The 15,339-nt window shown below is 41.4% G+C and overlaps 1 protein-coding gene across 1 annotated transcript in view; it reads right to left on the bottom strand.

Moving 5' to 3' along the window:
* The window catches only part of Lmntd1 (lamin tail domain containing 1), a 245,802-nt gene that overhangs the window by 7,717 nt on the left and 222,746 nt on the right, over window positions 1-15,339 (bottom strand). Inside the window, exon 9 of the mRNA XM_048432652.3 lies at window positions 299-354. Within this exon, the coding sequence (XP_048288609.3) occupies window positions 320-354 (35 nt within the window). The 3' untranslated portion in view covers window positions 299-319. The remainder of the gene's footprint in view (window positions 1-298; window positions 355-15,339) is intronic.

The following is a 15,339-nucleotide window of genomic DNA, read 5'->3' as shown; positions in this document are numbered from 1 at the left end:
ATCTCACCACTCAGGAAGCAGAGGCAGGTGGATCCATGTAAGCTGGAGGCGAGCATATCCTACATAGCAAATTCTAAGCCAGCCACAGCTATGCCACCAGATCCTGTCTTTTTAAAAAACAAGGAGAGTAAAAAAAGAACAATCCATATTCTGAGATATTCCAAAGACCTTATTACATCAGGAGACTGAGGCAGGAGGATTAACACAAGTTTGAGGCCAGCTTTGGCCATAAAAACATATTAAAATAACTGGTGGCACTGTTTTCTATGGAGAAAGCAAGTTTACAATAGTTACTTACTTTCACAGATTGAGTTGTTTTCTATTTTCTTCTGACTTTGATTTTTTTCTTGGTCCCTAGAAATAAAAAGGGCAGGAGATGAGGTCGATGTTCTGAGCGTTGACTTTTCACAGAAAAGCCAGTTCTAGCATGAGCTAACAGCATCAGGGTTTTCTTTAATATGGATAAATCTGTTTTTGAAGGCTGTATTTAGTGGAGAGTTGAAGCAAGTAGTTTAGCAACTTGAGAAAAGAGGTTTCCAATTATTGTGAAGTCCAAGTTATCAGTAATTTAAAATTTATACTCAAAATATAATAAAAACCAAGAGACAAATATAACTCTAGAAGAGGTGTGTGTGTGTGTGTGTGTGTGTGTGTGTGTGTGTGTGCAAGCAATTTATTTCCAGTACTGCAGACAGACTGAATGTGCTTAAGTGCTCCGTACCAAGCGGTATCCCCAGTCCTCTATCTACTTTTCTAAGTTTTTGGAGACTGGAACAAGTTGCCTCCAACTAGCTGCATAGCCCAGGCAGGCTTTGAACTCAGATCTTTCCTGACCAGCCTCTTGAGAAATATTTTTTAAGCAGAGAATTACAGAGTAACACACTGTTTACAGTATTTCCCTAGCAGTTTTAACACTCACACATGCCACAATGACACCGTGACCAGCGGAGAGGGGTAGGGAAATGTGTGGACAGAAGCGGACACTGTGTGGACAGAAGTGAGATGACCTGTGGCTCTTCACTGTCAGGTGCTTGTGGGGCTTGGTTTCTGCTCTCACTGATGCTCAAGGCTCTTGAATAAAACATCAGACTTTGCATATAAGCCACACTTTCAACCACATCTGCAGTACTTGTAAAACACTGTATACAGTGTGAATGTTCTGTGTGGCATTGTTGTGCTGCTTCTTTAAGGAATGATGATCATGTGGTGTGCGAAGTCCTTCTGTATATGTGTTGCTTTTATTGGTTAATAAAGAAGCTGCTTTTGGCCAATGGCTTAACAGAATAAGCCAGGCTGGAAGAGATATATATAGAGAGGGAGTAGACAGAGTCAAGGAAAAGCCATGTAGCCACCTCTGGGGACAGACATCTCCACTGGAGTCTGCCAAAAATTTGCCAGTAGGCCATGACCTCACAGTGAGGCACAGATTAATAGAGATATGTTAGTTTAGGATATAAGAGCTAGCTAGCAATATGCTTAAGCTTTTGGCCAAACAGTATTGCAAATAATATAGTTTTTTGAGTGATTACATTGTGGTCTGGGCAGCTGGAAATGAACAGTGTCCATCTATAAGTTGGTGTGCCAACTTGGGCTGACTACATCCACATAAAAACCCTGAGAGAGCTTGAAAAGGAATTCTACACACACACACACACACACACACACACACACAGAGAGAGAGAGAGAGAGAGAGAGAGAGAGAGAGAGAGAGAGAGAGAGAGAATTTAATACAGCTTCTTGCTCTATTTGCTGAGAGGTCTTCCTTATTCATTGGTAGCAGCAAAAACAATCAAATCAACAAACAAAAAACCCTGCACAATTTCAAAAGGACGCTCTTCTTGTTTTGTGCTAGTTGCACAAACAGCTCTGGCCCTTTCAGGAGGCCAAGTGCTTAAATGGGGTCTATGAGCAGCATGTTACAAATTGCTTAATGGTGACAAAGACCCTCTGTGACCCCAGAGCTTGGGCAATGTACATGACTCAGAGGCAATGAAGATGCCTCCTCCTTGTTGGACTTGGTGGATCCAACAGGCAAGATGGCAGAGTTGATCCTAGCTATGTCCATTTAGCATTAGAAAGCAAACAAACAAAAACCTGCTACTGGTCAGAAAATAATTACAGATACACAATAAAGACAGATTCAGATAAAAATAAGACCTCTAAATGGGGCACAGTTTGGATAAATATATGTAGGCTTGAGAGAGGAAAAAGAGCATAGACAGTCATATGTTGTAGGAAGCCACATGTTCATTTTGCGGCCATTCATACTCCCGAAATAATCACACAGAAACCATATTATTTGTACTACTGTTTGGCCAATAGCTTATGTGTATTTCTGGCTACCTCATATCTTCAATTAACCCATCTCCCTTAATCTGTGTATCACCATGAGTATGTGGCTTCATGGTAAAGTTCTGGTGTCTGTCTCCAGTGGGACTACATGGCTTCTCTCTACTTCTTTCTTCTTTCTCCCAGCATTCAATTTAGTTTTCCATACCTAACTCTGTTCTTCCCTGCTCTGCTATAGTCTCAAAGCAATTTCTTTTCTTTTTTCTTTTTCTTTTTGGCTTTCCAAGACAGGGTTTCTCTGTAGCTTTGGAGCCTATTCTGGAACTAGCTCTTGTAGACCAGGCTGGCTTCCTTCTCACAGAGATCTGCCTACCTCTGCCTCCTGAGAGCTGGGATTAAAGGTATGCAACCATCACTGCACAGCTTCAAAGTAGTTTCTTTATTAACCAATGATATTCACAGAATACAGAGGGGAATCCCACATCACCTCTCCTTTTCTGTTTAAATAAAAAGGAAGATTTTTGTTTACTGAGGTTTCTGTCCTGCCCGGTTCCCGCAGTCGTTAAGTCCCAAAGAAATCACACAGAGTCTACATTAATTATAATCTGATTGACCTAGTATTTCAGGTTTCTTATTAACTTATATTAATCCATAATTCTTGTCTGTGTTAGCCACGTGGCTTGGAACCTTCTTCGGCAAGGCAGTCGCATCTTGCTATCTTGCTTCCTCTATGACTAGGTCATGACTACAGACTGAGCTTTCCTCTTCCCAGAATTCTCCTGTTCTCATTGCCCTGCTTCTACTTCCTGCCTGGCTACTGACCAATCAGCATTTTATTAAAAATAATACAAGTGACAGGATAAAAGACCATTGTCCCACAACACTCCCCCTTTTTTTAAAAACAATAATTCTGAACCTAATATTTTTTGTCTAGCTTTTTGCCTGACTCTTATTCATAGCAACTTGTAACCAACATTTTAAATAAAAGAAAAATATCCATAGCCTATTTTTTGGGAATGTGGGCGTAGTATTCCAGGCTACTTCCTGCTGAATGAGGGTGCTAATAATCTTATGGGGACCTAAAGAAAATTTAGAATTATGATCAAGTCCTGACTGGAGTATCCTGTGAGGCTTGATCATCTCAGCCAGCAGTCTTGAATCTGTTCTAGATGTAGAACTCAGACATCTGGGCCATCCACTCATATCAGAGATTTTTCAGGAAGTCTTCCTTGATCAAACCTGATTTTTCATAACCTGGAATGAATCCACAGTCTGTCATTTCCCGTGGAAAGAAAAGCAAAATCTCTTTTCCAAAGTAACATACCTTTTGACTTAAATTTTGAAGGCAAGGTATTTTCAAAATACCTATCTTGGATTAATTTAGCAGCATTTATAAACAAATACCTTTTAGCAGCTGTTGCTCCTTCCTCAGCATTTAAACAATTCAAAGAGAACATAATAACTTACAGTATCTGTATTCTCTGTGTGTTTTCCATCTTTACGTGGCTTTATTTTAAGCTTTATTTTCTATTTTTAATTTTTGTTTTTTGAGACACGGGTTCTCTGTGTATCGTTGTCCTGGAACTCACTCTGTAGACCACACTGTCCTTGTACTCACAGAAATTTGCCTGCCTCTGCCTTCCAAATGTTGGGATTAAAGGCGTGTGCCACCACACCCAACTACTCTCTTTTTTCCTTTTCTCTCTTAAGGACTTTATGCTTTTTTTTTTCTTCCAAGCCTACATATATTTTTAAAAACACAGTAAACCATTTAGAGGTTTTCTTTGTCTTTGAATCTACCTTTACTGTTTATCTCTCTCTTTTTCTGACCACATGAGTCTTTAATTTGTTAAGCAATATGGCTAGGATTAAAGCTATGGCTCTGACAGCTGAATCCAACCCATTCTTTAGCTTTTTGAGATTCCAGCCTTTATTGCCACAACTCTATTGTGTTTCAACATTCCTGCCACCACCAAAAAGCATGCAGTCAGCTTTTCATCAACACCATTTAAGTGTTTCATGGAAGGACCTCTTAAAAGGGCTGCAAGTTTTTGCAGCTAAAATTGAGTCAGGAAGCCTCTCTCAAATGAGAGCACTTGCCTCTAGCAAGCAGAACCCACCTGAGAAAATGCTGCGATCAATAAGCTGTCCTTTCCTTTATTCTTTCCTGTCTAGAATTACTTCCCAAGCTCTCTCAGGCTTTATGTGGATGCAGTTGTCCACGTCGGCACCATTTGTTGACGGAGGTTTCTGTCCTGTCTGGTTTCCATAGTCGTGAAGTCCCCCCCAAAAAATCACACAGAGGTCTACATTAATTATAAACTGATTGGCCTAGTATTTCAGGCTTCTTATTAACTCTTATAACTTATATTAGCCCATAATTCTTGTCTGTGATAGCCATGTGGCTTGGTACATTTTTTGGCAAGGCAGTCACATCTTGCTATCTTGCTTCCTCTACGACTGGGTCACAACTACAGACTGAGATTTCCTCTTCCCAGAATTCTCCTGTTCTCATTGCCTCACCTCTACTTCCTGACTGGTCGCCCCGCCTATACTTCCTGCCTGGCTACTGGCCAATCAGCATTTTATTAAAAATATTACAAGTGACAGGATAAAAGACCATTGTCCCACAACAGTTTTAACTTTAACATAGTAAAATTACATATAACAAGGCAGGTATTAAGCAAGATTACAATTACAATATTTGTATCCACTTACCTTTTATCATAACTAAGGAAAACTATAACTATATATTCTTCAGATCCATCAAAGACTCCAGAAGGTTATAATATTACCTAAGTTAACAGGAAGTGCATTGTAAGCAACTTCAAAAACTCTAGGATTGACAGAGACATCTTGCTGCCTGGAAAGTCACCCAAAGTCCTTTTGTAACATTGGGGCATCCAATCTTCAGCCTATAGGCACACAGTATCCAGAACACTTTTCCATGAAGCAGGAAATATGAAGACATATTCTGCCTATGTAATGGCAAAGTTCATCAGTTTCTTTTTTCTGTGTCCTGCAGAATGTCTAGCAGACTCTTTCATGAAACAGGAAGTCCGAAGGATTGTATCACCTTCTTTAGGCAACTTCAGCAGTCATTTCTCTGTGGGTCCTGCATGTCTAGTTCATACATTATAACATCAAGCCGTCCAGGCAAGAGCAGTTTCTTGTTCAAATGGTTATCAAAGTCCATAAGGAGCCTCTTTGATGCCCATCGTCCTCTTGAAGTTATTAGTGCTGCCAGGAGCAGATGTGTCTCACTGTCATGAAAGTCCTAAGATTTTTACACATTTTAAATGCCATATTCTGCAGTCTTTGAAAGGTTTGAAAAACGCCTATCTATCTGAAATACATCTTGGTACATCTAGAAAATCTAATTAACATGACTACAGGCTTGGCTATTATAGATCACTATCTATTAACCTATATTTCTGAATTATATATTATATTTTTAAATGAGTTGCATAAACACAATACCTTAATCAAGATCATATGTGTGTGTGTGTGTGTGTGTGTGTGTGTGTGGTACAGTATATCAAAATTGACCTTAAATTTGTATCAATAAGCCAAGATCCATACCAATGCAAATCTTTATAGCATATCCCCCTTTAAATGTAAACAAGCATTTACAAACAATATTTGGGAATATGGGTGTAGTTCTCTTCAAACTGCTTCCTGCTGTTTATTGGGTGAAGTAATTTTTGAGGGGTATTCAAGGTAATCTTTCAGGGGCTCTTGGTCCATCAAACCACATTAGTCTGGAAGAAATCCATCGATTCTCATCTTCTGTGGAAACAAAAGAATCTCTTTTTCAAAGCAACTTATCCTTAGACATAAATTTTGAAGTCAAAATACCTTGAAAACATATATGATAGTTTAGCTTGGCAGCCCATACAATGAAATGTCTCTCTGTACTTAGCTCCTTCATAGTGAAAAAATTCAAAGAAAACACAATAATACACATAATCCAGACTCTGTATATTTTCCATCTTTACCTGGCTTATTTTTCTTTATTTTTTTAGTCTATGATTGCCTTACTCTGTCTCTTTAGAGACTTTGTTTCAGTTTTTTAAAATGATTTACTCTTTTTCATTTCTCTTCCAAGCCTACACACCTTTATCCAACACTGTGACCCATTCAGAGGTCATTTTTTCTGATAAATGACAGATTAATAAATAATCTGTCTTTATTGTGTATCTGTAATTACTTTCTGACCAGAAGTACTTCTTAAAATGCTAAACTGTGGCCTGACTAGAACAAAGGCTGCTTTGTCTTTTGGTTCCACCCAGTCCAACATGACAGAGATCTCTTTACTGCCTCTGAGACTGATGTGTGGGAGCCATTCTCACCACCTCAATTCTGATAACCAGTTGGTCCATGCTTCCACCAAGTAACTTGCAGCACGCAGCCCACAAACCCCATTTAAATGCTTGACCTCCTGAAAGAGCCAGAGCTTGTACTGGCAGCACGGCCCAGAAAACCACCGTTTCAAAACCATGCAGCATTTTTTTATGCTACTACTCAATCAAGACAATGAGACACATCTGCTCCTGGCAGCACCACTCTAATTCAAGAGGATGATGAGCATCAAAGAGGCTCCTTATGGAGTTGGTTAGTCATTTGGGCAAGAAACTGTTCTTGCTTGAACTGTTTGACAAGACTTTCAGGACCCACAGAAAAATGACTGCTGAACTTGCCTAAAGGTGAAACAATCCTTTGGCATTCCTGCTTCATGAATGAGTCTGCCAGACATTCTGCAGGACACAGAAGAAAGTGACTGACAAACTGTCAATATAAACAGAACTGTCTTTGAAATCTCCTTCTTCATGGAAAAGTCTGCTGTGTTGTCTGAGGTTCTGTCCTGCCCAGTTACTGCAGTTATTAAGTCCCAAAGAAATCACACAGAGGTCTGCATTAGTTATAAACTGACTGGCCCATTAGCTCAGACTTCTTATTAACTATTATTACTTATATTACCCCATTATTCTTGTCTATGTTAGCCATGTGGCTCAGTGCCTTATTCAGCATCTTGCTTCTTTTGTGGCTGGGTCATGACTGCAGACTGTATACTCCTCTTTCCAGAATTCTCCTGTTCTCATTGTCCCACCTCTACTTCCTGCCTGGCTACCAGCCAATCAGCATTTTATTAAACAAGTACAAGCAACAAATGTTTACAGGGTAAAACCATTGTCCCACAGCAATTCCCCTCTCCCCTTTTTATTTAAAGAACAAGAACTTTGATTCTAATCTCCCTTATTTAGCTTTTCTCCTGACCATTATTCATAACAACTTGTAACCAACATTCTAATCAAAGGAAAATATCCATAGTCCATTTTTTGGGAATGTGGGTGTAGTTTTCCAGGCTACTTCCTACTGAATTGGGGTGCTGATAACCTTATGGGGACCTAAAGAAAATTTAGAAATATGGTCAAGTCATGACTGGAGTATCCTGTGAGGCTTGATCATCTCGGGCAGCAGTCTTAAGGCTGTTCTGGATGTAGAACTCAGACATCTGGGCCATCCGCTCCTATCAGAGATTTCTCAGGGGGTCTTCCTTGATCAAACCTGATTTTTCTTAACCCAGAATAAAACCACAGCCTGTCATTTCCTGTGGAAACAAAAGCAAAACCTCTTCTCCAAAGAAACATACCTTTTGACTTAAATCTTGAAGTCAAGGTATTTTCAAAATATTTATGTTTTATTAATCCAGAAGTATTTATATTAAAATGTCTTTTAGCAGCTGTTGCCCCTTCCTCAGCTGTCAAGCAATTTAAAGACAACATAAAATATATAGTATCTAGACTCTCTGTGTATTTTTCATCTTTAAGTGGCTTTATTTTAACCTCTATTTCTTTTATTTTTATTTTTAGGCTTTTTTTGTGTATCTTTGTCATGGAACTCCTTCTGTAGATCAGGATGTCCTTGAACTCAAAGAGATCTGTCTGGCTTTATTCCCCCCCCCAAATGCTGGGATTAAAGGTGTGTGCCACCATACATTGAACCCACAGAGATATGTCTGCCTCTTCCCAAGCCTACATATATTTTTAAACACATTTAGAGGTTTCCTTCACTTGAATCTGTCTTTACTGTATGTCTCTCTTTTTCTGAGCACATGAGTCTTTAATTTGCTAAGCAATATGTATTAAAGTTGTGGCTTTGATGGCTGAATGCATCCTATTCCTTAGCTTTCTGAAACTCCAGCCTCATGGCAGACGTAATGGCCGAAGCCATGTTTATTGCCACAACTCTATGTCATCTCAAGGTCTGTACCACCACCAAGAAGCATACCGTGGGCTATTCATAAACACCATTTAAGTGTTTTGTGGCAGAGCCTCTTAAAAGGGCTGCAAGGTTATTACAGCTAAAGCTTAGTCAGGAAGCCTCTCTTAAATGAGATGCATTTGCTTCTAGCAAACAGAGCCCACCTGAGAAAATGCTGTTATCAATAAGCCGTGCTTAACTCTATTCTTTTCTGTCTAGAATTATCCCCAAGTTCTCTCAGACTTTATGTGGATGCAGTTGTCCACATGTGTGCCATTCTGTTACAAGGAAGGAGGTCACTTGTTTGGCCCAGCCACCCTGAACCAAAATCACCACACTGAAACCACATTAATTAAAACAATGGTTGGCCCATTAGCTCTAGCTTCTTATTGGCTAAGTCTTATATTAACTTTACCCATTTCTATTAATCTGTATATCACCACAAGGCAGTGGCTTACCAGTAATGCTTTGGCATATCTAACTCTGACAGCTCCATGGCGTCTCTCTGACTCTTCCTTCTTCTGCCCAGAATTCAGTTCTGTCTTCCACGCCTATCCAAGTTCTGCCCTATCAGTAGGCCAAGGCAGTTTCTTTATTCATTAATGGTAATTGCAGCACACAGAGGAGACTCCCACATCACTGCTGGATATTATGGGCCAGTAGGCTGAAGATGGGTGACCACAATGTTACAGAAGAACTTTGGCTGACTGTCCAGACAACAAGATGTCTCTGTCAATTCTAGAGTTTTGGAAGCTGCTTACAATGCACTTCCTGTTTACTTAGATAATATTATATCTTTCTGGAGTCTTTAGTGGAGTTGAAGAATAGTTATAGTTTACCTTAGTTATGATAAAAGATTAAGTCAAAATAAATATTGTAACTGTAATTCTTGTTTGGTACCTGTTTTTTTTGTTATATTAATTTTACTATGTTCTAATTAAAACCTTCTTTTTTTAAACAGAAAAGGGGAAATGGCATGGGAAGTTTTTCTGTATACATGTTGCATTTACTGGTTATAAAAGAAGCTGCTTTTAGCCAATGGCTTAACACAATATAGTCACGCTGGAAGAGATATACAGAGAGTAGGCAAAGTCAAGGAGAAGCCATGTAGCCGATACTGGGGACAGACACCTCTGCTGGAGCCTGCTGAATCTTTGCCAGTAGGTCACAACCTTGTGGTGATGCACAGATTAATAGTGGTGGGTTAGTTTAGGAAATAAGAGATAACTAGTAAGTGTAAGCAATTGGCCAAACAGAATTGCAAATAATATAGTTTCTGTGTGCTTATTGCAGAACCAGGTGGAACAGAAACCTCCGCCAACTATCATGTATATGGTCAGTATTTTATTTCTGAATATTTTATTCTGTGGTTATCAAATTTGAAGTTGGTTAAGTCTGTGGAGAGACCATGGGCCTAGGAGAGATGATTGTACTTGATGGAACTGAAGGTCATATTGTATAAATACAATGTTTAAATATGAACCAGTGTATCAAACTGAAATTCATATTGTACAAACACAATGGTTACTTATGAACCGGTGTATCAAACCAAAGAGTGGTGAACTGAATAACACCCAAGTACAGATTACTTTCATGTCAGAGATGAGATCACATTTATACCAGAAAAGTAACAAATAAGAAAACAAATGTCCCAGGTGTAGGCTGCTGTGGTGATGCATGCTTTAATCTCAGCATCTCTCAGAGACGAGACCCCCAGAGACCAGAGTTTCAGGTCATACTGGTTATACAGTAATTCCAGGTCTGCTTGGGTTACATCAACCAGATAGACGAACATCCTAGGACAACAGGAAACGCTCCCCGGGCATACCCAACAATCCAGAATTACTAGGTTTTACCAGTGTTTGATCATAAGAACACCCTCAGGTCTTGGCTGTGAGGGTGACAGGTGGCAGGGAAGTCCACCATAGTGCAGATGCATCACCAGCAGTGACTTTCTCAGCCATGGACAGTTTCCTGCACCCAGTGAATCAGGATTCTATTTGGCACGGGCTGGTGTAACCTTCCTGAACATTCCCAGGGTTGGGTTATAACCAGGGTCCTAAGGGACTTGCCACAGGCAGTAGCATAGATCTAGAAGGAAGGAAGACATCACTGCCCGTTTTCCAGAACACTCTGTGGGCATAAAATAGACCTTGTATGGATTTCTTGTATGTCCTTGCAGTCTGTCTAGCCTCAGGACAAGGGCTTTGAACACAAGAAGTTCATATCTCAAGAAATAAAGGGATGCAGCTCCACAGACACTTAGAGGAGGTTCCATTATTCCATTTCAGTCTTAGAGGGTGACGGCAAATTTTGGGTAATTGAAGCTGAGATGTTTAACCTCTTCTTAATTTAACTGGAATGCTCTGAATTGTGTAAGGAAATGGATCATTGATGACATAATTCTCCGTAAGTGGGGTTACATCTGCTCCTCACTAAAGAGCAGTCTATAGCATGTGTGCTAGGGTGAGATGTTTTGAGGTAAAAGATTCAGTCATGATGGGCCTGGTTATTTTAACAGGATTATGACAGCAGAATGCCTATTTGACTATAAAAGAAACGCGTAAGGAGAGGCGCACCATGCTGCCCTCACACCTCTGCCTTCATTTTTTAAGAGTTATAATCACAGTCCACATTCTGGAAATCAGTAGAAATGTTATTATCCTCAGACACAGGAGCAACATGCTCTTCTTTGTTTAAGTGTTCTTAGTTTGATAAGGGTACATGAACAGATACCTGGACACCCTGCAGTGTTCTCTCAAGTCATTCCCTACTCCCTCTAACAGGAACCAGCCTTTCCGCTCTGCAGGAAATGCTGGCTTCTCTGTTGTTTAAAACTTCCTATATAAAAGATTCATTCATTTTTGTCAAATTGTGTCCATTTCCACCAACCTGAGAATTAGGGTTATAGTTGTGTGGCACCATGCTTGGCTTCACACGGGTGCTAAGGACCTGAATCCAGGTCCTCGTGTTTACACGGCAGGCACGGCAGTAATTAAGCTATCTCCCCAGAAACACACGCCTGATACGCTGCCTGATACATTCATAGAAATGTGAATCCAGACATTCCAAATTCTTAATACAATAAATTTAGACCACATAAAACAAGCAAGTAACAATGAACAGATGTTAGCCTGAACACATAAGGGAAATTCATATCAAACCTGCAGTTCCTTGTGGAAAATACCTTGGTCCCAAGACAGATGGCAGGTCTAATGACCTGTAATGAGTAATGGCCCAGAGTTCAGCTGACATAAAGTCCCCTAGGCGTGATCTCGGGATACAGACCTCATGCTGATGAGACTTGAAACACCTTTCTGCTGCCTTAGGCTGTGGCTTTCACTGTGTGGCCCTGAGGCCTTCAGAAGGGAAGATGAACTGTTATTACCACAATAACATTGATGCTGACAACGGCAGCAGCTGTCCTGTGCACAATTAAAATGAATTCTCACTGCAGAATGCAGCATGCATCATGGCTGATGGGTCAGATGCCTTAAGCAGTATGCAGCTTAAAGCCTGCTCAGTAACAAACTGCGGTGGGACTATGGTCTGTACCCTGTCACTTGTATTTTAAATAAACACTGATTGGCCAGTAGCCAGGCAGGAAGTATAGGTGGGGTGACCAGGCAGGAAGTAGAGGTGGGGCAACGAGAATTCTGGGAAGAGCGAAGTTTCAGTCTGAAGTTGTCACCCAGACACAGAAAACGCAAGATGTGACTACCTCGCTGAGAAAGGTACCAAGCCACACAACTAACACAGACAAGAATAATGGGTTAATGTAAGATGTAAGAATTAATTAAAATAAGAAGCCTGAGCTACTAGGCCAATCAGTTTATAATTAATGTAGACCTTGGTGTATTTCTTTGGAACTGAACGGCTACAGGACCGAGTGGGAAAGAAACCTCAGTCAATAACAAACTGTGAAAGTTACTGTCTTCCTAATGCACCCAATACCTGACAAGAAGCAACTTGAGGGAAGAAGGGCTAGCTGTGGCAACAGCATGAGGTGGTCGTGGTCACATTCGTCAGCAGGCAGGGAGCAGGGAACAGACAGGAAGAGAGGCTGTCTTGGTACACCAAAAGGATCCCACTTCCTCCAGGGAGGCTCCAGCTACCTAAGCTTCCAAAAACAGTCCCCAGTTGGGACCCAGGTGTTCACATACAGGAGTCTATAGGGGTTCGGTTCAGTTCAACCACATCTGCTCTGTCACCATCCTCAGGGCTGGTTCTCACTGTTAAGCCTAGCTGCATGAGGACACTGAGAAAACTGCCCACAGATGTACCGCGATTTCTGATTGGTCTTAATAATAAAATCTTGAAGTCAGATGTTAGGGGGCAAAAGCTGAAAGATCAGAGAAGCAGAGCAGCCAGCCACTCATTCTTACCTCTTCGAAATCCTCAGACTGAATGGGGTATCCTGTCTCTACGAATCCTCAGGCCTTGAGCCCCTGTTTCTCCCCACTTTATATTCCTCTCTCCTCCCAGTCATATGTCTTTCTGTCTCCACCTCCCTAGTACTGGGATTAGCCTGTGACTCCCAATTAAAGGTGTGAGCCATCACCTCCTGGCTCTGTTTCTCTTTGAGATTAGATCAATCTAGTGTAGCCCAGGGTGGCCTTGAACTCACAGAGATCTGTCTACCTGTCTCCCGAGTGCTCAAATTAAAGGTGTGTGCCACCACTGCCTGGCTGCTATGGCTAACTAGTGGCTAGCTACACACTCTGATCTTCAGGCAAGCTTTACTTGTTAGATCATGAACAAAATATCACCACACAAGGACTTATGGCAACCCTGCAAGAAGACAGGACTTCCGGTCGTATTCTCCACTTTCCTAATAATGCAGCCCTTTATACAGTTCCTCATGCTGTGGAGACCCCAACCATAAAATTATTTCGTTGCTACTTCGTAACTGCAATTTTGCTACCGTTATGCATTGCAATGTAAATATCTGCTATGCAGGAGATCTATACGGGCCCCAAAGGTTGTGACCTACAGGCTGAGAACTGCTGTGCTCTGCTGTGCTGTGCTGTGCTGTGCTGTGCTGTGCTACGGTATGCTATGCTATGGTAGAGGACCATGGATGGGACGCTGCAGACACATCTGCTTGGGAGTGGCCTCTGCCTTCATTCAGCGATTCTGTGCTCAGGAAACTTCAGGGGTTCAGCCAAGAATGCCTCAGCTGCTTCCTTCTTTCATTGCAAACTCGTTATAGGAGAGGGGGTTCAGTGCTAAGTGCATTTGCTGCTTTTGCAGAGGGCCTGAATTTGTTTCTTAGCAATCCTATCTGGAGGCTCACAAATGCCCGTGACTCCAGTTCCAGGGGATCAGTCACCCTCTCCCGACCTCCATAGGTACTACACACATGCATATACATGGCAGACACACAAATACACACAAATAAAAAATAGCTGCTACACTTACACACACACATACACACAAATAAAAGAATTAAAAATTCTTAAAAATATCCAAGCACATAGAAAATGGTGGGAGTTTATGGGAAGCCTGAGCTAATGGGCCAATCAGTTTATAACTAATGTAGACCTCTGTGTGATTTTCTTTGGGACCTGGCAACTACAGGAATGGGCAGGACAGAAACCTTGGGCAACAAGAAAATATCAGTAAATATTCTACCTGTGATGAAAATCTTTATGACCAAATTGAGGGAATTTGTAAAAGCCCAGCCATTAGTGAGTCATATTCTTTGGCTGTCTATGTGGGCAATTCCTGAGAGGACTAGTTGGGGAACAAGACTTATCCTACACGTGGGCATCACCATCCTACTAGTGGGGTCCCAGACAGAGGAAAAGAAAGCAAATGAAAGGTAAGAGAAAGAGAGGGAACCAGGTGGGCACCAGCACTGTTCTCTGTCTGCTCTGACTCCCACATGTGAGGAGACAGCCCCTGCCACTCCTGCCAAGCTGCTCCTGCCCCCACAGTCACTGCCAGAGAAACCCTCCCGGAAGTCACTTTTGGTCACGCCAATGAGGAAAGTCATGCACACGCCATTCACAGCCATCGCTCACCTCCCAGAGTCCACCTTTTCCCACCTTTGTATGATTTCTGTGGCTCCATCACTGAACAACTCGTTAGCACGTAAGATTCCAGTATGGTTTTCCCAAGAACAGACCAGCTAAGTACAGGCAACCAACACACAGGAACAGAACAATACTCAACACCCAAAATTCATGTCCTAATTCAAATCTATCTCCCTCTTAAAAGATTTCATTCATGTATGTGTGCGTGTGTGTGTGCATGCTTGTGCATGTCGGTGCCTGCATGCATGTGAATGGATATGTGTGTGCACGCATGCTTGTGTGTATGTTTGTAAGCATATGTGTGTGTATGTGAGTGTGTGTGCTTGTATCTTCTATTGCCCACTGAGGTCAACAGAGGGTGTTGGGTCTCCTGGAACTAGCATTACAGACAGTTGTGGTCTTTCCATACAGGTGCTGGGAATCGAACTGTCTCTCTGTTCTGTATTCAACTGTCCTTAAAACATCTGTTAGCTATGAGCCCCTTTTCCTTTTTTACCAGGATCCCACTATCTGAAGTTAAATCTAGAGTGGCCACAGTTCTGTGGAGGTCATCTGTCTCAGAAGCAACAATCCAACCTAAGGATGGCATGAACAAGATCATCAGTATCTCAGTTAACAGCCCTGAAAACAGGCTGATAAAAGCAGGCTCCTTGACCTAGCACACGGCTGCATCTAGGGCAGCTTTGCCTGCTCTATCGTGCCACAGAGGAGATGCAGGCAAAATAACCCAAAGATCTCAAGGAGATGC

This window comes from Myodes glareolus, chromosome 3 (genome assembly GCF_982192425.1).
Source record: "Myodes glareolus chromosome 3, mMyoGla1.1, whole genome shotgun sequence".
Taxonomy (NCBI): domain Eukaryota; kingdom Metazoa; phylum Chordata; class Mammalia; order Rodentia; family Cricetidae; genus Myodes; species Myodes glareolus.
This window is presented reverse-complemented; position numbering and strand designations above follow the sequence as displayed.